The following is a 21,298-nucleotide window of genomic DNA, read 5'->3' as shown; positions in this document are numbered from 1 at the left end:
TGACTCAGTCAGTGTTGCTTAATCCCTCTCTAGAGGACCTATGCAATAGTGCTTTTTGGTGGCTAGCAGTTTGTTGGGGCAGATGTAAATTTAGGAATATATGTCTGTTTTCATGAAGATTTGCTTTATGTACTTCATTATAATTTGTATTTCAATGTAATTTGATACAATAGTAACATTTTCTCAAGACTGGAATTCTTCCCTACTAATATGAAAGTTTTGTGCAGTGCTGGGGCTCACCCTATCATTTCTGCATACGCAGACCATGACAGTGATAATCTTAGGTTTTTTTTTTTTAATAATTTTGTTTATTTTTTTCCCCCAAAGCCCCAGTAGATAGTTGTATGTCATAGCTGCACATCCTTCTAGCTGCTGTATGTGGGATGCGGCCTCAGCATGGCCGGAGAAGCGGTGCGTTGGTGCGCGCCCGGGATCCGAACCCGGGCTGCCAGCATCGGAGCGCACGCACTTAACCGCCAAGCCACGGGGCCGGCCCTGCCCGTCCTTCTAGTTGCTGTATGTGGGACGTGGCCTCAGCATGGCTGGAGAAGTGGTGCGTCGGTGCACACCCGGGATCCGAACCCGGGCCGCCAGCAGTGGAGCGCAAGCACTTAACCACTAAGCCACGGGGCCGGCCCCAATCTTAGGTTTTGAACCATGTAACCTTTCCCTTGTGTAAAGTTGGTTAAGTTTGGTATGTAAAAACTATACTCAGTGGAATAAGGTTTTGTAGTTTGGAACTTGGGCTTTGGGTACTAAATGTTAGATAAACTTTTCTGAGTGACCGCTGGGTCACACATCAGTAACAGTGTTTATTTTCCATTGCTGCAATGACTAGGTGGTAGTGACGAATACTGTCCCTCATGAGGTGCAGAAGCTGCAGTGTCCCAAGATAAAGACTGTGGACATCAGTCTGATTCTTTCTGAAGCAATTCGGAGAATCCACAATGGGGAGTCCATGGCGTACCTTTTCCGAAACATCACCGTGGATGACTAGCTTTCATGGTTGCCTTGACCCTGGAACTCTTAAGGAAAACACACGGAAAGCAGTGCCATCAATTATGTACACAGTATTTCCTTTCAAGGGAGCACTGGAAATGTCTGGAGTCAGTATCTCTTGCCAAGTTTGGTAGATAGGACGCATTACATTAAGATAGTCAAAAGGAAGACAGAGCTAATGGATAAATGGCCTTAAATGTCTGCCGTTGTCACCGTGTCCCTTAAACAAAAGTTACAGACACTTTCCTGAAAAGAATCTGAAAATCTTATTGATATTGAAGAGGAGTTAAAGGCAGATAAAGTCTTAACTCTGTAATGTTCATTCAGTTGTTTCAGCCGCAGGGAAATGTATGTGTTAATGTTGAACATGGTTAGGGAAGCTGCGTGCCCAGGTACTGTTCTATTCCGATTATCCTCTCCCAGTCAACTTCATGTAAATCTTTTGTAGAGAATCATATTTTCTTTGAGAAACTGCTGTGCCTACAGCCATTGAACAATGAAGCATTTGTGGTGTTACTCCTGGCGAGGATGTCAGATTAGAGAATAGCATCCTATCTCTGGATATCTGCGTTGCTCTTAAATTGCAAATAAAAGAATTTGTTGTCTTGCTGGTCTCTTCATTACATTGCAGAGCCGCCCAGTCCTCCTTCACGGTGACTGACTTCTGCCCAGACTATGGAAGACAATGGGTATAAAATAAAGGGTGGTCCAGGGGCCGGCCCCCTGGTGTAGTGGTTAAGTTCACGCACTCCGCTTCAGCGGCCCAGGGTTCGCAGGTTTGGATCCCAGGTGTGGAGCTACGCACTGCTTATCAAGCCATGCTGTGGCAGGCTCCCACATATAAAGTAGAGGAAGATGGGCATGGATGTTAGCCCAGGTCCAATCTTCCTCAGCAAAAAGAGGAGGATTGGCAACAGACGTTAGCTCAGGGCTAATCTTCCTCACCAAAAAAATGAATAAATAATAAAGGGTGGTCCAGGTCCCTGGATGGTCACAAACCCTAGATATAAGTCTTCTTTTGCAGGTTCCATCCCCTTCCTAAGCATTGAAGTTAAATCCTTGTTGAATAATATATTTAAATTTAAATTTTTAAAAAACAGAACTAATTGTATTTTTCCTGTGTGATAGGTGACACTTATGTTTATTTCGTTAGTCAGGACTGCACTTGGCCTTTCTACCCAGCATTTATAATTACATAATCACAATTCTAGTTTGTACCACATTTGTCAGGTAGACCTTGCTGCAAATATGGGCTGAACTTTTTATACCTTTTAGTCTGATCCAAGTCAGGACTGAATGGAGTGGGAAAGAGGAGTGTCTGGTAGGAAGTGAACTGGAACTTGGAACTGCTCATTGGTTCTGTTAGTTCTTGAGAAAGAATAAAGGACAACTCGCTTATTTGTGCAATTGAATTTCTCTGCAGGGAAGTTTTCTTGACATTTTTATCCCTTTCCTAATGACTAGAAAAGTTCTCAACCCACAATCAAGACTTTGAGCACATTAGCTTTTTAAAGCACACAAATAAGTTGTCTTCTGTTATATAGTCCAAGTAGGGGAATTTTGAGCAAAGAACTTAATTATAAAATAATTAGCATGGTGGCAGAAGAAGAGCTAGGGACTGTTACTCAGGAGACCTGTTCTTATCCGTAAGCTCAGGCAGATGACTTGTCCTTTTTGGGCCTCTGTCATCTGTTGTAAAAAGGGAGGTTTGGAATTGAATGCTGTGGTCCACCTCAACTCCAAAATTCTATTTCTACCTCCAGTTAATGTTTTATTTCCTATGTCTCTTAAGAGTAAAGATTTTTAAGTGTACTTATTTAGCAAGAGCATTTAGTAGAATATATTTCCTAGGATTAGAATATATTAGAATATGCCCTTTCCGTTGGCATTTCGTGAGTGCTAATATGTGCCTGGCATGATACCAAGTCTCAGGATATGAAAAGGAAAACGTGTGGCCTTGGGGAGCTGACGTTCTGGCCATAGCTGGTGTAGTAGTGGTGGTAGTAACATTCTTCTGGAAAGTCATTGAACTTAGAGTTGAGAAAGCCCACGCACCACAGCCTCCATTACAGCTGATGCTCCGTCCCAAGGCTTTAACCTTCACTTTGTGATCTGGCCCTAAGTTCTGTAAGGCAAGAGCTTAAGTGCACAGAAGACTGCAAAGAATGTGTTCTTTTGATGATGTCAACAACTACCCGAAGGCCTACTGTGTGCCAGGCGCTGGGGATATAATGGTGAACAAGAGTCCTATGGTGTTACCCTCATGGAGGTTACAGATGCACGTTTAACTCCATTCCTGAGGAAGTCTGCTTTTTTGGGGGAAAGGGGAACGGGGACATGAAGGGTTTCAATTTTACCAACTCAGACTAAACTAAAAATTTGAATTTGAAAAGTAGTTAAAATAAGAGTACATAGTACAGATGCATTCACAGGTTTTCATTAGCTTTCCTGAATGTAAACACTGAAACTACACATTTTCTGGAAGAACTTGGTATGGGGAAGTCAGGCCTCCATTGCTGAGAGCACCAAATTTGTCTGGTCCTGTCTAATCCTGCCTTGTAATGAGCTGTAATGCTGGCGCTTGGCCAGATGGTCTGTTTTAAGATAGATTAGGCCGAGGTAGCATAGAGAAGGTCTGTCATCTGGTGGCTAATTGGATCCTCCTGAGTAGTGAGTGGTGGTTTCCAAGTTACCCTTCCTTGTGATTGAGCAAAATGATATGGAACTGTCTCCAAGGGGCCAAGGTCTCAGGACTGCATCCCTTAGATATGTGACACTGCCCTGCCTAATGGCACAGCTAAGGACACACAAAGCATAGTTGCCATGATACCCCTTAAATCTCTCCATTCTTAGTGGCCCCCAAGAGTGAGTGAATCGTGGGCCCTTCTAGGTTAAGGGACGGCTGGAATCGAGGTGAACCTTAGCAGGCCTCTTCCTGCCCCAAACTGATGTGCTCCCTGAGACAAAGGCCTTGGCACAGCCCCATAGCGCCTTTCCTTGGGACCATTTACTGAGAATAAAATCTAGTGGCGCCTTGGAGTATGGCCAAGCTTCCCCACACCCTGGCAGGACAGGCTCCGTTTGTGAGTTTGGGGATGGCTTCGCGTACGGGCAGGTCCGGAAAGGCGCTGACTTCCCGCCTCGGCGCCGCGGCCGGCTCTCCGCAGGGCGCGTTCTTCCACGGAATCCTGGGGGCGCGTTGGGGCCCCCACAACCGAGCAGCGAACGGGGCCGCTCTCCCGTTCCAAACGTCCGCCGGCCGCGACCCGGCGCGAGGGGAGGGCGGCCCAGGGCTCGAGCTCCGAGACCGAGGCCGGAAACCAGGCGGCGGGGCCGGTTCCCGGGAGCGAAGAGTGGGCAGCGCGGTGGCCGGGCGCTTCCTCTCCGTCCTCCGGGCAGGCCCCGGACCGTGATTGGTGCCCGGCGCGTCTGGGTCCAGGGGCAGGGGCCCCCGAAAGGCCCCAGAGGCGCGGCGATCAGTGAGGGGGGGGCGCGGACCGCTCCAGAGAGGGCGCACGATGCTGCCCGCGACGGCAGCCACCAGGGTCACCCTCCGGGAGCTGGCCGACCTCGCCATCGGCACCCCGGAGGTGGGCGCCGTCAACTTCACGGCCCTGCACACGCTCATCGTGGCCATGCTCAAGTACCTCAACCTGCAGGAGACGCGGATCGACTTCCAGGCCCCGTCGCCCGAGCAGAGCCGCTCCCTCGAGGCCCCCCGGGCCTCGCTCAGCGCCCCGCAGCTGCCTGCGCCCAGAGAAAGGCGGCGGAGCGGCGCGGGCAGGCCGCCGCCGGCGCTGGAGGGCCAAGTGAAGGACCTGGGCGTGCAGGTCCAGGACCTCAGCAGGCAGCTCAAGACCATGGGGAGCCAGGTGCAAAGCATCGCGGCCCACGTGCAGCACCTCACCGCCCAGGCCGGCGGGCTCGACGCGGACAGCCCGAGGTGGCTGGAGGAGAAGGAGATGGCCATGCTGATGCCCGAGAAGGCGCAAATGGGGTCGATGAAAATCAAGAAGGACAGCGACGCCGTCAGCGTCCCCCGGGTGAGCGCGGGGCCAGGGCAGACCGTCCACCCCTCCGGGCCGCTCTCCAGCCCCGGCTGGAGCTGAGCCCCGAAGGCGCCACCGCCACTGCGGGGAGGAGGCCCGAGCGGGGCGGGCGGGGCGCCTGGCCTCCGTGCTGCCTGGTCACACGCGGCCTATGCTCTTACCTTGCAGGCCATGGAGCTGCTCCAGAATGTCATGGAAGACGTGAAAACCCTGAAAGAAGTCCACCGAAAGGCGCAGGAGCTCCCCGAGATGAAGCCCCAGGTGAGGGCGTGGGGACCCCACCTGGGGGAGCTGACTCGCCCCTTCCCACACAGCCTCTTTCCTCGCCCCTGTTTACACCGGGGTTCAGACACCCAAGGATCCTGAATGACCCAGAGTGGAGCGGACAACTTCTCAGAATATTCTTTGAGTGAATTTTCTTTAAACAAGAATAAAGAAATAAGGTGGTGGTGTTGAGACAAAGCTCAATCCAAGAGGAGTGGGGCTGGGATGGAGAGAGTCACCGGGTCTCTCCCCGCAGTGCGGCAGGCAGCAACACTTCCACTGGGGTCTCTGTTCTTGGAGAGAGAAGTACAAATCCTCAGCATCGGCACTTTCAAATGATCAGCAGGGACTGTTGACTGAAATAAAGAGCCTGGGTAAAGGTTAATTAGTCTATTTGATAATGAAGATGTGGAGTTCGGGCCCCAGGAAGCAGTTCAGCAGAGCGCTCTGACGAAACTGCCCTGAGGTGTGTGGGTTTAAGTGCAGCTTCTGTCTCTCACAAACAGTGCACATGCAGGGAAGAGGAAAAAAAGCATACAACTAGATTTCATGTATGTCCAAAAAGGGGTAGGGGACATCTGGTTTTTCTCTCAATTATACATTAAAAGTAACATAGACAAGAATTCCTTGGTTGTACCTGAAACAAGTTCAGAGATGCCGATGTTATCTATGTGTGGAGGGAGGCCAGGACCAGCGTCCTTGTTTGTTCCCTCAATCTCCAAGAAATGCAGCTGGGGCTGTAGGAGTGGCCTGCCCTTTATCTCCTCCTGTTCTCCAGCTGGCGCCTTCAGTCACGAAAGGAGGGGTTGCAAGGTCGTTTGACACAGGCTGAGGATGGCCTGCACGGTGGCTTCACAGGACAGTGTGGATTTTATTCTACTGACTTAAAACCTCTGCAGTTTGCTGGTTAGATTCGCCTGTTAGACCAGGGAGAGAAGTCCCAAAAATCTGTCCACAGGACCCAAAGCACGTTGGTTCAAGAGGTCCTGGGCAATGTTCCTATTTCAGGCCGCCGAGGCCCACATAGGGGAGCAGAGCTGGAAGAAGGACGAGCCATTAGGACGAGGCTCAGGGAGAGGCTGAGAAGAGCGACTTGAGGGAAAACAAAAACTCAAAGGAGTGGAGATGCGGCAGCAAGTCCCTCAGGGGCCTTCTACCCACTGACCCCGTTTGCCCACGTCAGCCCAGGCCTTGAGACCCCGGTGGGACTCTTTGCTCTGGGAAGCTTTTCTTTTCAAAGTGTGGTGTTTTTTGGTTTTAGGTTATTTTGGTTTTTAGACAAGGCTTGTTTTACCTTTAGATTCTTAAATTCTGGAGGTTTGCAGAAATTATAAGGAGCAACTTAAGTTTTAGCGATTTGCTTTGGTTCTTTTGAGGTGCTTTTCTCTTTAAACAGCACAGATGTTCAGAAACCCTTGAAGTAACCAATAATTTTTGCCTTTGAGAGGCGAGGTCAGCCTCATCCCTCGTTGCGGGAATGTTTCATTAGTGGGTAGTGTGAAATGAATGCCAGGACCAAAGGACCCATCCCTGTGATAGCGTCTGCTCTCGGCGCACTGTCCCCCCATACCAACCCGCTGCACCCCACTTCCCTTCCTCTGGTTGGGAAGAGAACTGGGAGCCTGGCTTACTGGCCTTCTCTCAGCCCTCTGTTCCTCTCGGATCCACATGCCTCCTCTCTTCACTCCCCTCTGAGTGTGCGTGTGTGTGTGTGTGTGTGCGTGTGTGTGTGTGTGTCTGTGTGTAGGGGCCGCAGGTGGGGCTGCTTTGATCTTCCGTCTCTGAACTCTTCTTCCAGAAACTCTTCCAACGGATTGAAGAACTAGAGAAGCTAGTCAGAGACCGGGAAGAATTCCTGGTAATATTGGCCAGTTCTGTGGGAAAGGGCCCTCAAGGGGGGCGGGGAGGATGTTTGCCTGTAGCCTGGCCGCCTGTCTTGGGGCTCACCCAGACTCCCACCAGGATGTTTGCACCCCTCCAGGCTGGGGTGCTACGTGCCCTTTGCCTCTCAGGGCACTGCCCCTGGATTGAGGGGAAATCCTTTCCATTCCTGCCCAGTGCTCCATCCGGGGCCCCCATGGGACAGGAGACCGGCTGCCCAAGGATCACTGGCCACTTGAAGGACAGTGCCTTCTCCTCGGGCTAGGGCTGTGGAAGGACCCACCGGATCCTGTTAGCTCAGTTCTGTTCCTAAAGCTTCCTGGGATTAAACTAGGTGAGTGTGTTGTGTGTGTGTGCACATGTGTGTGTGTTGTCTGTTCCTGTCAGGAACTAGTGACCCGGAAGCTGAGTTTGATGCCTGTTGCAGAAGAAGTCACCATGGTCACCTGGGAGGAGCTGGAGCAAGCGATTACTGACGGCTGGAAGGCCTTACAAGCGGTGAACAAATGGGGGGCCTGGGCAATGTTCTTGGGTGGGGCTCCCCCAAACCTCTCCCTTTTTCCTACTACACAGTATTCCGTTATGTGGCTGTTCATAATTTATTTCACAAGTTTCCTATCATGGATATAATTTTTTGTGTGTGTGAGGAGATCAGCCCTGTGCTAACATCTGCCAATCCTCCTGTTTTTTTTTTTTTTTTTTTTTGCTGAGGAAGACTGGCCCTGGGCTAACATCCGTGTCCATCTTCCTCCACTTTATGTGGGACGCCACCACAGCATGGCTTGCCAAGCAGTGCGTCGGTGCACGCCCGGGATCCGAACCGGCAAACCCCAGGCCACTGCAGCAGAGCATGTGCACTTAACCGCTTGCGTCACCAGGCCGGCCCCTATTATGGATATTTTTGATATCCATATTTCCTATTATGGATTATTTTCTTTTCCCAATCTTATAACAAACCATGTTCCACTGTGACATTCACACATGTGAACATACTCATAGGGTCAATTCCTAGAAATGGAATGTGCATTTGTGACTTGGCTAGCTTTTGCCAAATTGCCTCTGGTGGATGTGGTTCCAATTTGGACCCCCACCAGCAACATAGGAGAGAACTTGTTTCTCAGTACTCCCACCAGCATTGTCCATTGGTACCCAATTTTTTGAGCTTGGCCAATAGGTTGGATGGAAAACAATACCTGGGTGTAGTTTTGATTTGCTTTTGCAGCTTTTCAAAGTTCCTTTACAGTCTGTCCTGAAATGCACGAGTCTCTTCACTATTAATGGACAAAAGTGACCAAGACTGGAAATAAAACCTCCTCAGGGGGCCCTTTGCTGATGGTGACTTTTACACACGGGTACATACATCTGTCTGTCCTGAGAGTGCACAGGATAACCAAATCATTTTCAAATCCCCAACCTTTCTTCATCTGAGTAAAATGGGTACTTTCAAATGGCCCCCGAGGACAAGGATCAGCTCCCCTTTTGGACTTGATATTCCCCTTCCCCTGGCTTTGTGCTTCTGGGTCGCTCAGAAAGGGTCACACCTGGGTACAGACACAAGCAAGGGAAGAGAGTGAACCCTTTGGCGCCACCAAGTGGCCATCTGAGGTACAAATAGTATCAATACAAAAGTGGCCAAATATTATCTGGGTACAAAAGACACCCTACTTTCTGAATTCCCAGCCTCTTCAAAGGAAAAGCAGCATCAGAAAGGATTGGAAGAGGAGCCTACAAACAAAAGAGTGGCCTAGAAAAAAGTGGCCATTGCTTTTGCTTTTTTTTTTAAACCAAAGCTTTTTTACACATACCACTATCGTATGTTTTGAGCAAGCAACACGTTTTCTCAGGGTTCCAGCAGAAGACACCTGCAAGACCTGTAAATCAGCATCGACATAAGCAGCGTTAGACGTTTTTACTTCTCCGAGGTGAGACAGGGTCAGTGTTTGACAGTTGCTCATACTCATGAACAACTCCAGAAGCAAATGAGAGTAAATATAAACATGAGAAGATTTTTGAGACGAGAATGAGCTGTGGTGATGAGTTCAGCCGCTGCACAGCCATGATAAAAGCAGCGGAGGGTTTCCGTGTCGCAAGGTGAGAAAATACTACACACTTGAAAGCAATTTTTCTTGCGTTGTTGGCGGGACTCTTTAATATAAATATGACGTCAAGATTCAAAAACTAGGCATTTTTAAGGTTAATTACGGGTTTTGGCAGACAGGTGGTACCTCAACGGCGATTGTGAGGTGCACCATCTGCCCGCATCATGGAGCCAGGACTGAAGGTGGGACAGTGAGTACCAGGCATGCGATCAGCACCGAGGAGTTAACTCCCGTATTCAGAGAACCAGGCGTGAGAAAGGAGTTATATTTTGATCTTGAGGAAGAAGCTACAACTGTACATGTAGCAGCTACAGTTCAAGGAGCTTGGAATCAAAGTGGAAGATGCCTGTTCCAGGGCCTGAGTGTGCAAAGGACACAGACCACTTGTTTCCAAGGGCGTAGTCTAATGGGCAACAGGGCGGCTCTTTACAGTTTGTTCATATACCCAAAGATGATGGTGACGATGATACTTCTTCCTCTTCCTCCTCCCCCCGTTCTCCTCCTCCTCTTACTTCTTCTAATGGTAAGAAAGAATGAAAGGCTTACCCTAACCAGGAAGACTCAACCCTAGCAATCTAGTCAAAACTTGCTTAAGGGAGGAAAGACTCCCTCACTTTCCTGTGAGCAAGGTAATGAATCTGTATTTCCAGCCATGTCCATCATGACAGGCATTTCATAACGGAAGATCCTTCTAGTGATTGTTTCACTAGGTCCATGGACCTTGGTAACAGATGTTCCCTTGCACAAATAGCATGTCTGAGGTAAAGAACAGTTTCCTTTGAAGCTTTGTGGCTTGACATGCTAAATAAAGTAGAAAGCAAAAATTAAAACTGTTCTTTGCAGGCCTCTATCGAAGGAGAGGCAGACGATGACCATCAGGTTGTGGTCGCCGTTTGGATGTCTTCGGCTTCGGGACCCAAGAATAGTGGAGCGGTTTAGGAAGGGGCTTCACAAGATTGAACCTGATTTCAACTAACTGGGCAAAATGAATAAGTCTAACTTCATGGCATGTCCCCAGGGAAACAGAAATAAGAATTTCGTGATGTCCTGAGGTGATAGAAATAGCAGGTGGTGGGTTGGGATCTCAGCTCAGGGAATAAGGACAGAAAGCCCCTGTTCTGGAGGGAGCGCTGGATCCACCCTTCCAGAGGGAGTCATCGCATAGCCTCATTGTTCAGGTTAGCAGGGAAGGAGGAGCTAAAAAGAAAGGCATTTTGGCTCAAAATTAACCCATTGATTCAAAGATGCACATTTCCCCCCACATTTTAGCATCTCTGAAATCGGAATGCGTCTTAGCATTGATGACATTTTATAATTAATGGCAGCGTTTTCCCCTTTCTACTGGTTCATAAAATGACAGTGCATCTTAAAAGGATGCCATCCTGGGCTTACTTAAATGTGGAGAGAGAGGGCACGAGGCACATTGTGGTTAGAAACTCCTACAATAGTGGTGATCTTGGGAATTGTAGAGAGTTCAGAAGTTGTCTTAACATAGAGCAACTAGCATCTCTGACTCCAAAATTCTTGGCTTGGGGGTGCAAGGTATAAGGGACAAAGGGACAGAGGGGTGTCCTCTCTTCTTGTTTTCCCAACAAGAAGGAGGCTGTGTAGTTATAGTTTGGTTATTTAGAAATCTAGAAGATGAGTCTAAAGCATGGTTTGTGTTAGGAGGTCAACATTGGCATGCGTTATTTCCAATTCCTATCATCCTCAGAAACGACATAGGTCTCATCTAATGCCATTAATGAAAACTATCAACTTTTCTAAGACTCCATTCCACCCAGACCCTCACCTTTGTAGCTATTCTGTCCATTTTTCTAGGATTTCAGAGTGTTTGTTCTGTAAAACCATAACTTTGGTAAGCTAAATAATGGCCCCCAAAATATCCATGTCCTAATCACCAGAACCTGGGAATGTGAATTTATATGGTAAAAGGGACTTTGCAGACGTGACTAAATTAAGGATCTTGAGATGGGTGGTTACTCTGGATTATCTGGGTGGGCCCAATGATGTAATCACAAAGGCCCTGATAAGAGGGAGGCAGAAAGAGATTCTAGTGCAGAAGAGGAGAAGGTGACGTGAGCACAGAGGCAGAGATGGGAGCGATGCAGCCACAAGCCAAGGAATGCCCGCAACTATTAGAAGCTGAGAAAGACAAAGACATGGATGCTCCCCTCAAAGCCTCCAGAAGGAGCCAACCCCGCCATCACCTTGTCTTTAGCCCAGTGAAACGGGCTTTGGAATTCTGATCTGGGCTGAGAGATAACAAATTTGTGTTGTTTTAAGCCCCGAAGTTTGTGGTCATTTGTAATGGCAGTGCTAGGAAACTCAACAGGGCCGCTTTTTCCTCTCGAGGCGGTTCATGAATGATTGGCTAATCTTGTCAGTTTATAGGAATTTTTTTCTGCCATGTTCTGATATTCTTGTTTCTGAACATTCGGCAATAACCTGGACATGAAGTCCACGGCAGATGCTTCCGGAGTGGTTTTCTGACATTGGTAATGCGTTGGGTGTCTTTTAAGACTCGCTTTTGAAGTCCTTCCACGGCGTCAGTTTCCTTTTCTCCTCTGTTTTGTTTGCAGTGATCGATTTTAAGTCCAATCGGCCTTTCTAGGGCACAGGTGACAGGCAGAGCTAAGATGGCTGCCAGGCTTCCTGCCCGTGGTGTAGACACACTGTACGATCCCCTCCCCTGGGTGTGGGCAGGACCTGTGGAGATGATGCGATATCTCTCTCATGATTAGGTTGCTATTAAATTGACTTTGAGTTAATTAAAGGGGAGATTATTCTGGGTGGCCCTGACCTAGTCAAGTAAGCCCTTCTAGAGAAGGTGAAGTATCTGAGAGATGCTCTCCTACTGGCCTCTACGTGGCCCCTATGGAGGGGGCCGTGTAGCCAAGACTGACAGTGGCCTCTAGGAGCTGGGAGTGACCCTCGGCTGACAGCCCACAAGAAAACGGGGCCTTGGTCCTACCACCACGAGGAACTGAATTCTGGAGACAACCTGAATGAGCCTGGAAGAGAGCCCTGAGCCTCAGATGAGGCCGCAGCTTGGCCTGGATTCCTGGCTGTGAGGCCCTGATAGAGAACCCAGCAAAGAAGTGTCTGGACTCATGACCTACAGAAACTGTGAGGTAATAAACTTGTGTTGTTTTAGGTGGCCATGTTTGTGGTAATTTGTTACACAGCAGTAGGAATAGTGTTCTTGTTCAATGATTTGGGGCATCAATGAGAGTAGCCCCAGAGCTGGGATTATGGGGGGGGCCATTAAGCCTCTCCAGTGAGGCAGCTTCTGACCTGAGAGGCAAGTATCATGCCCCCAAACCGGAAAAGCTCTGACCAGGTAAGGTCCTAAGATGCTGTAAATCTCTAATGCTTCTTGGAATTTTGTAGGTTCTTTGTGAATAGTAGGGAATTTCTTTGCTAAGATTTTAAGGTCTTCCAGTATCTGGAGAGAGCCCACCACCACTGGGGGGATGCCAGACCATCTCCTAGCAAGAGCTGGTGCATTTGAGCTTATCTGATGCCAGTCAACAGGTTTGGACCAAGTTGCAGGCGAGATTTAAGATTATAATTGTCCAAACTTGGATCCTCACTAAAGATGATTGTGATGAGGATTGTAGTGCAGCCTCAGGTCAGGATTTGATATACCTAAAAGAGAGGGCAGTGGGGCCACTGCTAGCTCCAGCTTATGGAAAGGCATGGGTTTTTTTTCCCCCCACATTTAAAATTGATTTTATTTTTTTAAAATAGACTTTTTTAAGAGCAGTTTTAGGTTCACAGCAAAATTGAGAGGAAGGTACAGAGATTTCCCATATCTCCTCTGCCCCCACTATCAACATCCCCTACCAGAGCGGTACCTTTGTTACAATTGATGAGCCTACATGGACACATCATTATCACCCAAAGTCCATAGTTTATCTTAGTGTTCACGCCAATGTTGTACAATCTGTGGGTTTACACAAATGTCTAATGACATGGATCCTCCTCTGTATTATCATACAGAGCCGTTTCATTGCCCTAAAAATCCTCTGTGCTCTGTCTATTTATTCCTCCCTCCCCCTAATCTCTGGCCACCACTGATCTTTTTACTGTCTCTGTAGTTTTGCCTTTTCCAGGGTGTCATATAGTTGGAATCATACAGCATGTAGTCATTTCAGATTGGCTTCTTAGTAATATGCATTGAAGTTTCCTCTATGTCCTTTCATGGCTTGATATGTCATTTCTTTTTAGTGCTGAATAATATTTCCTTGTCTGGATGGACCACAATTTGTTTATCCGTTTACCTACTGAAGGACATCTCGGTTGCTTCCAAGTTTGGGCAATTATGAATAAAGCTGCTATAAGTATCCGTGTGCAGGTTTTTGTGTGGACGTAAGTTTTCGACTCCTTTGGGTAAACACTGAGGACCGTGATTGGTGGATCGTATGGGAAGAGTGAGTTTAGTTTTCTCAGAAACTGCCAAACTGTCTTCGAAAGTGGCTTTACCATTTTGCATTCTCACCGGCAGTGAATGAGAGTTCCTGTTGCTTTACATCCTCATCAGCATTGGGGGTTGTTGGTGTTCTAGATTTTGGCCATTCTAATAGGTGTGTAGTGGTATCTTGTTTCAATTTGCATTTCCCTGGTGACATTCCTGGTGTTGGTAATTTGTGTCTTTTGTCTTGTATTCCTGATCGGTCTGTCTAGAGGTTTACCCATTATCTTGATCTACTCAGATAACTGGCTTTTGGTTTCATTGATTTTCTCTGCTGTTTTCTTTTTTCTTTTTTTTTTTTTTTTGTGAGGAGGATCAGCCCTGAGCTAACATCTGATGCCAATCCTCCTCTTTTTGCTGAGGAAGATTGGCCCTGAGCTAACATCTGTGCCCATCTTCCTCTACTTTATATGGGACGCTGCCACAGCATGGCTTGACAAGCGGTGCATTGGTGCGCACCCAGGATCCAAACCGGTTAACCCCGGGCTGCCGCAGCGGAGCCTGGGCACTTAACAGCTTGCGCCACTGGCCGGCCCCTTCTCTGCTGTTTTCTGACCATTGCTTTCTTTTTTTTTTTAATTAATTTATTTATTTATTTTTCCCCCAAAGCCCCAGTGGATAGTTGTATGTCATAGTTGCACATCCTTCTAGTTGCTGTATGTGGGACGTGGCCTCAGCATGGCCAGAGAAGCGGTGCGTCGGTGCGGGCCCGGGATCCGAACTCTGGCTGCCAGCAGCGGAGCGCGTGCACTTAACCGCCAAGCCACGGGGCCGGCCCTGACCATTGCTTTCTACTCTGATCTTTATTATTTCCTTTCTTCTGCTTACTTTGGGTTTAATTTGCTCTTCTTTTGCTAGTTTCTTAAGGTGCAAGCTGAGGCCATTGATTTGAGACCTTTCTTCTATTCCACTATTGGCATCTAGTGCTATAAATACATCTCTGAGTATTGCTCTAGCAGCATCCCACAAATTCTGGTTTATAGTTCAAAATGCTTTCTATATCCCTTTCAATTTATAATCCATGGTTTATTTATAAGTCTATTATTTTGTTTCTAAATACTTGGGGATTTTCCAGAGATCTTTCTGTCACTGATTTCTAACTTAATTCCATTGTGGTCAGAAAAGATAATCTGTACAACTTGAATCCTTTTAAATTTGCTTATGTTATGGCCCAGAATATGGTCTATCTTGGTAAATGTTTTCTGTGCCCTTGAGAACAATTTGTCTTCTACTGTTGTTGGGTGAAGTATTCTACAAATGTCAATCAGGTCAAGTGGGTTGACAGTGTTGTTCAAGTTTACTATATCTGTTAGCATTAAACTGTGTGTCCCCCTCCCCACCCCTCACCCAAAAGACATTGAGATCCTAATCCCCAGTACCTGTGAATGTGACCTTATTTGGAAATAGGGTCTTTGCAGATGATCCAGTTAAGATGAGGTCATTAGAGTGAGCCCTAATTCAAAACGATTGTGTCCTTATAAGAAAGAGAAATTTGGACAGAGAGACAGACACATACAGAGAGAACGATGTGGAGACACAGGGAGAAAGGCATCTACAAGTCAAGCAAGCCTGAGGCTACCGGAAGCTAGCAGAGACATGGAACAGATTCTCCCTTACAGCCTCAGAAGGAACCAACCCTGGCAACACTTTGATTTTGGACTTCCAGCCTCCAGAACTGTGAGACAATAAGTTTCTGTTGTTTAAATCACCCAGTTTGTGGTACTTTGTTATGGCGGCTCCAGGAAATGAATACAACATCCTTGCTGATTTTCTGCAGACTTATGTCAATTATTGAGAGAAGGGTATTGAAATGTCTGACTATAATTGTGGATTTGTCCATTTCTCCTTGCAGTTCTATCAGGTTTTGCTTCATGTATTTTGAAGCTCTGTTATTAGGTGCATAAACATTCAGGATTGTTATGTCCTCTTGATGAATTGATTTCTTTTTATTAAGAAATGACCTGGGGACAGCCCAATGGCGCAGCAGTTAAGTGCACACGCTCTGCTGCGGTGGCCTGGGGTTCGCAGGTTCAGATCCCGGGTGTGCACCAACACACTGCTTGTTAAGCGATGCTGTGGCAGCATCCCATATAAAGTAGAGGAAGATGGGCATGGATGTTAGCCCAGGGCCAATCTTCCTCAAGAAAAAAAGGGGAGGGGTGGCATCCAATGTTAGCTCAGGGCTGATCCTCCTCACAAAAAAACAAAAACAAACAAAAACAAAAACAAGAAATGACCTTTTTATCCCTAGTAATATTCTTAGTTCTGAAATCTACTTTGATATTAATATAGCAGTTTCAGCTTTTTATTCCCTTTTACAAGGGTGAGTATGGTATATCTTTTCCCATTCTTTTTAGTTTTAACCTATTTGTATCTCTCTATATAAAGTGAGTTTCTTGTAAGCAGCATATAGGTGGGTCTTGCCTTTGTAACCAATCTAACAATCTCTGCCATTTAATCAGCCTGTTTAGATCATTTACATTTAATGTGATTACTGATAGAGTTGAGTCTATCATCTTGCTATTAGTGCTCTATGTGTCCCATCTGCTCTTTGTTCCCTGTTCCCTCTTTTTCTGCCTCTTTTGAATTACTTGACTGATTTTTTTACCTCCTTTGTTGGCTTATTAGCTATAACTCTTTGTTATTTTAGTGGTTGTTTTAGGGTTTATAGGTTTATACATCTTTAGCTTATCACAATCTACCTTCAAGTGAAATTATACCACTTCACAAATAGTATAAGAACTTTACAATAGTATATTTCCAAGGACCTTTATTCCTGGGGTCAACAAACTTTTTCTGAAGGAGTCAGGTAAATATTTTAGGTTTTGTGGGTCATACAGTCTTTGTCACAATTACTCAACTCTGCTGTTATTGTGTGAAAGCAACCATAAACAATACATGAATGAGTGGGTATGCCTGTGTTCCAATAAAACTTTATGTACAAAAATAGGGCCGGCCCCGTGGCTTAGCGGTTAAGTGCGTGCGCTCCGATGCCGGCGGCCCGAGTTCGGATCCCGGGTGAGCACCGACGCACCGCTTCTCCGGCCATGCTGGGGCTGTGTCCCACATACAGCAACTAGAAGGAAATGCAGCTATGACATACAACTATCTACTGGGGCTTTGGGGGAAAAAAAAAAAAAAATTATAAAAAAAAAAAAAAAATAGATGGTGGGCTGAATTTGGCTCATGGGCCATAGTTTGCCAACTCCTGCTTTATGCTATTGTTGTCATGCATTTTACTTTTTTTACATTTGTTATAAACCCTACAATACATTGTTCTTATTTTTGTTTAGTCAATTATCTTTTATAGAGATTTTAATAATAAGAAAAACATCTTATATATTCATCCCTGTAGTTACAATTTATTCCTTTGTGTAGATCCAGGTTTCCATCTGGTATCATTTTCTGCTTGCCTGAAGGATTTCATTTAACATTTCTTGTAGTGTGTGTCTGCTGTTGATGAATTATTCCAGCTTTTGTATGTCTAAAACATCTTTATTTTTCCTCTGTTTTTGTTTTTTGTTTGTTTTCTAGAAACATAGGGTCTGTTGTGGAAAATGTTCCATGTGCACATGAGAAGAATGTATGTTCTGCTGTTGTTGGGTGGAGTATTCTTTAGGTGTCTGCTGGTCTGGGTGGTTTATAGTGTTGCTCAAGTCTTCTATTTCCTGTTGACCTTCTGCCTATTTGTTCTGTCCCTTATCGAAGGTAGGGTATTGAAGTCAACTGTTGAATTGTCTGTTTCTCTCATTAATTCTGTCAGGTTTTCTTCATGAACGTTAGGCTCTGTTGCTAGGTTCATATATATATATTTTTTAAATTGTTATGTCTTCCTAATGAATTTACTCTTTTATCAGTATAAAATGTCTTTGTCTCTAGTAACAATTTTGTCTTAAAGTCTATTTTGTCTGATATTAGTATAGCCGCTCCAGCTCTCTTCTGGTCACTGTTTGCATGGTATACTTTTTTCTGTCCTTTTACTTTCTACCTATTTGTTTCTTTTTTTTTTTGGTGAGGAAAATTAGCCCTGAGCTATCATCTGCCAATCCTCCTCTTTTTGCTCAGGAAGATTGGCCCTGAGCTAACATCCGTGCCCATCATCCTCCACTTTATATGGGACACCGCCACAGCATGGCCTGACAAGCGATGTGTCAGTGCGCGCCCGGGATCTGAACCCAGGCCGCCAGCAGTGGGGCACGCGCACTTAACTGCTATGCCACGGGGCCGGCCCTCTACCTATTTGTTTCTTTGAATCTAACATACGTCTCTTGTAGGCAGCATGTAGTTAGATCATCTCTGAGTTGGTTGGGTTTTGTTTTTGGTTTTTTTTGGCTTTTAATTTCATGTTTAGTATCAGTGCTTCAATATAGAATATTTTGCAATGATTACTGACATCTGGATACCAACAGTTTTTTCAAATACCAAGTGCCAATATTTTCTGGTAAATATTGATTTTCCCAAAACAAAATAACCACACGTAACACAATTTCAGGAGATGGTCATACCATCAGCATAATTCACCCAAATTACAAAAGGGCTATGCTTTAAAATCATGCACATCATTTCATCATTTTCGTAAAACTTCTTTTTAAAGTCTACAAAATTGCCAGTATAAAAAGATTCCTCAAAAACTTTGTGATAACATAAACTACAAAATTTACTTTGAAAAAATAGGGAGGTATCATTCAAATTTTGGCTTTCAGAGTTTTTTTTTAATCTGTTAAAAAATATGGTGAGGAGTGTGTTGAGAGAGGTGGAGAGAAAGGAGCTTCCAGTTGATGGAGTCAACATGTCTGAAAATACTTCAGCAATAGAAAGGAAAAACTTCAAGAGCTAGAATACATTGTAAAAGTCTTTCAGAAAGATGAACAGACGAGCAGTTCTTGCACCAATTGCACCCACAGGAGAGAGGTCTTCTTGAAGAATGCTTGTTTGTTTTTGTTTTTTTTTTGTGAGGAAGATCAGCCCTGAGCTAAGGTCTGATGCCAATCCTCCTCTTTTTGCTGAGGAAGACTGGCCCTGAGCTAACATCATCGTGCCCATCTTCCTCCACTTTATATGGGATGCCGCCACAGCATGGCTCGACAAGCAGTGTGTCGGTGCGTGCCTGGGATCCGAACCAGCGAACCGCGGGCTGCCACAGTGGACCACGTGCACTTAACCGCTTGCACCACCAGGCTGGCCCCAAAGAATGCTTGTTTATAGAATCTTCTCTAAGATAGAGTTGGCTGCCTCCAATGATTCATCTTTTACTGAAACAATATCATAAGAGCCCATGTACTTTTCTAAAAACTCATCCACTCTATCATTTAGATATCCAGTTTCTAGAATGTGTTCAACATTTGCTACTGCATCTGCCATTCTTAAGTCTTGGGAGTCTCCTGGCAGAATTTTGTTGTTATTGTCTTTTCATTGATTGAAATATTCTATGTTCTTCAAGGCACCATCATGTTTGTTAAATTCATGAATTAGTTCTCCTTTAAATCCTTTGAGGAACCCATTTTCATCAAAATCCATGAAGTTGGACGCTGCTTTGACATTTGGATGATAAGCACCACCTTGACAGATAACCCCCTCTACGATATCACTGATACTCACTGAAAATATGAACACAGGAGACTGTGTTGTTGGAGCTTATCAAAGACATTCTCATATCCTTCCTTGAGCATAACATCAGATTCTGCTACAATTTCTTTAAGTTTAGCTCTTGGTAAACAGGCTTTAGCCTGTTCAACAAGCAAGCCACAGATTTAGTACATGATTCTACCATATTAGGGTACTTCTCTCCTATGGTAAGAACAGGATCAATTTCAATAGCAAACTATTTTTCCTTTAGTTTCAGTAACTTTTTTCAATATTCACCTATAACCAGCTTACAGTTGTCAATAATATGGCATTTGGGGCATCTTTTCCCTTTGTAGGATAAGCTACTTAGTGTCATATCAAAGTCTGTTATTATCTGAAGTGTGGCAGCTCCTCCTTTGATAAGACCAAAGATAATTTCTTCTACTTTTGTAGAGTTCTTGATGCGAACTGAACTTTTCTAGAAGTCTGGCCTCATTTTCACATGTACAGCAGACACTTGATTAGTCATTTCTTGGTTATCCAGTCTTCTTAAGGTGCTCTGAGTTCTTCTGTTCTTGCATTTGTCCTAGAACAACAGCATAGGTGGTAAGCAAGATCCAGAGATGATGATTTGATCTTCTCCCATCTTCCTCTTCAAGATGAATCTGTACTGGGCCAGCACCACCTCTGCCGCCAGGACACACACTGGCGCTCGCTACCGCACCTCCTTGGCCGTGGCCACCTAGTCCCCAGCCGGGGCCTCATGCACCTCCAGACCCAAAAAGAAAAGGCTGCTCACGGCGACTGGGGCCTCCTGGATTGTGTTTTTATATAATTCTGCCAATCTCTGTCTTCTGATTGAAGTGTTTAATTACTGATAAAGTAGGGTTTACATCTTCCATTTTGCTATTTGTTTTCTATATGTCTTATGTCTTTTCTCTTCTTCCATTCCTCTATTATTGTCTTTCCTATTAAATTAATGTATTCTAGGGTACCATTTTAAATCCTTTGTTGTTTCTTCCACTGTATATTTTTTTGAGTTATTTTCTCAGTGGGACCATAGCTGTGTTCAGTGTAGAGCTGATTATTCTCCACTTCTGAGGCAACACCTTTCTGAGTATTCTGCACCCTTAATTATGAGTTCTTTTCCCAAACTGGCTGGTAGAAACAGGCACTGTTCCCAACTCCATGAGAGTCTGGGTACTATTCCCTCCAGCCTTTCAGATGGTTCTTCTCCCAACCTTGGGTAGTTTTTTCACATGTATGTGCTGTGCTGATGACCCGAGGGGGACCCTCTGCAGATATCTTGAGTCATCTCTATGTGCATCTCCTTTCTTTCTGATAGTCTGTCCTGTGAGCTCTTGTTGCCTCAGTTTCCCTGAATGCTCAGCTCTGTCTTCTCAACTCAGGGAGTCTGCTGGGCCCACTTCAGTCCCCCTCCCCACACTGCAGCCTGGAAACTCTGTCGAAGCAGTAAGCTGAGGCACCAGCAGGGCTCCCATGGCTTGCCTCTCCATCTTTCAGGGATTGCTAGCCTTCGTTAGCTGATATCCAGTGTCTAGAAAACCACTGTTGCATAGTTATTGTTGCTATTGGTTTTTGGTTGTCATGCACAGGAGGGTAAATCTAGGCTCTGTTACTCCATTTGGGCTGGAAATGGAAGTAGTCATCGTTCTTGTTTAACAGATTCTTAGTATTCTACTGGCTGGGTGTGCCACAAATATATGAGTCCCCTATTGATAATCTAGTTTATAAACAATGCTGCAGCCTCTGTCTTTGTACATATACCTTGGCATCCTTTGCGAGAGTCCATAGAGAAAATTCCTATCTATGGAATTTCTGGGTCTAGGTTTTGTGCACTTACACTTTAAATGTGTGGTTTACTTGCCCTACAGTGTAAACTTTTATCATCAGCAATGGGCCAATGGTGGGGCAGAGTTTAGATTTTAAACTGAATAAATACT

General features: G+C 45.6%; 2 protein-coding genes and 1 pseudogene across 3 annotated transcripts in view; 2 read left to right on the top strand and 1 right to left on the bottom strand.

Moving 5' to 3' along the window:
• Window positions 1-1,604, top strand: part of PRPSAP1 (phosphoribosyl pyrophosphate synthetase associated protein 1) — a 28,145-nt gene extending 26,541 nt beyond the window's left edge. For both annotated transcript variants that reach the window (XM_004432797.3, XM_087441652.1), the window contains one exon: window positions 839-1,604. In XM_004432797.3, the coding sequence (XP_004432854.1) occupies window positions 839-997 (159 nt within the window). In that variant the 3' untranslated portion in view covers window positions 998-1,604. The remainder of the gene's footprint in view (window positions 1-838) is intronic.
• A 147-nt stretch (window positions 1,605-1,751) lies between these two features.
• QRICH2 (glutamine rich 2) overlaps window positions 1,752-21,298 on the top strand; it is a 37,666-nt gene continuing 18,119 nt past the window's right edge. Inside the window, 5 exon segments of the mRNA XM_087441655.1 lie at window positions 1,752-5,028; window positions 5,031-5,142; window positions 5,183-5,309; window positions 7,111-7,170; window positions 7,581-7,691. Of these exon segments, the coding sequence (XP_087297781.1) occupies window positions 4,518-5,028; window positions 5,031-5,142; window positions 5,183-5,309; window positions 7,111-7,170; window positions 7,581-7,691 (921 nt within the window). The 5' untranslated portion in view covers window positions 1,752-4,517.
• Window positions 18,524-19,935, bottom strand: LOC101403943 (cytosolic 5'-nucleotidase 3A pseudogene; annotated as a pseudogene).

The sequence above is a fragment of the Ceratotherium simum genome, chromosome 16 (assembly GCF_057802395.1).
Source record: "Ceratotherium simum simum isolate JZ-2026a chromosome 16, ASM5780239v1, whole genome shotgun sequence".
NCBI classification, from domain to species: Eukaryota; Metazoa; Chordata; class Mammalia; order Perissodactyla; family Rhinocerotidae; genus Ceratotherium; species Ceratotherium simum.
The sequence above is the reverse complement of the archived record's forward strand: the minus strand, read 5'-3'. Positions and strand labels throughout refer to the sequence as shown.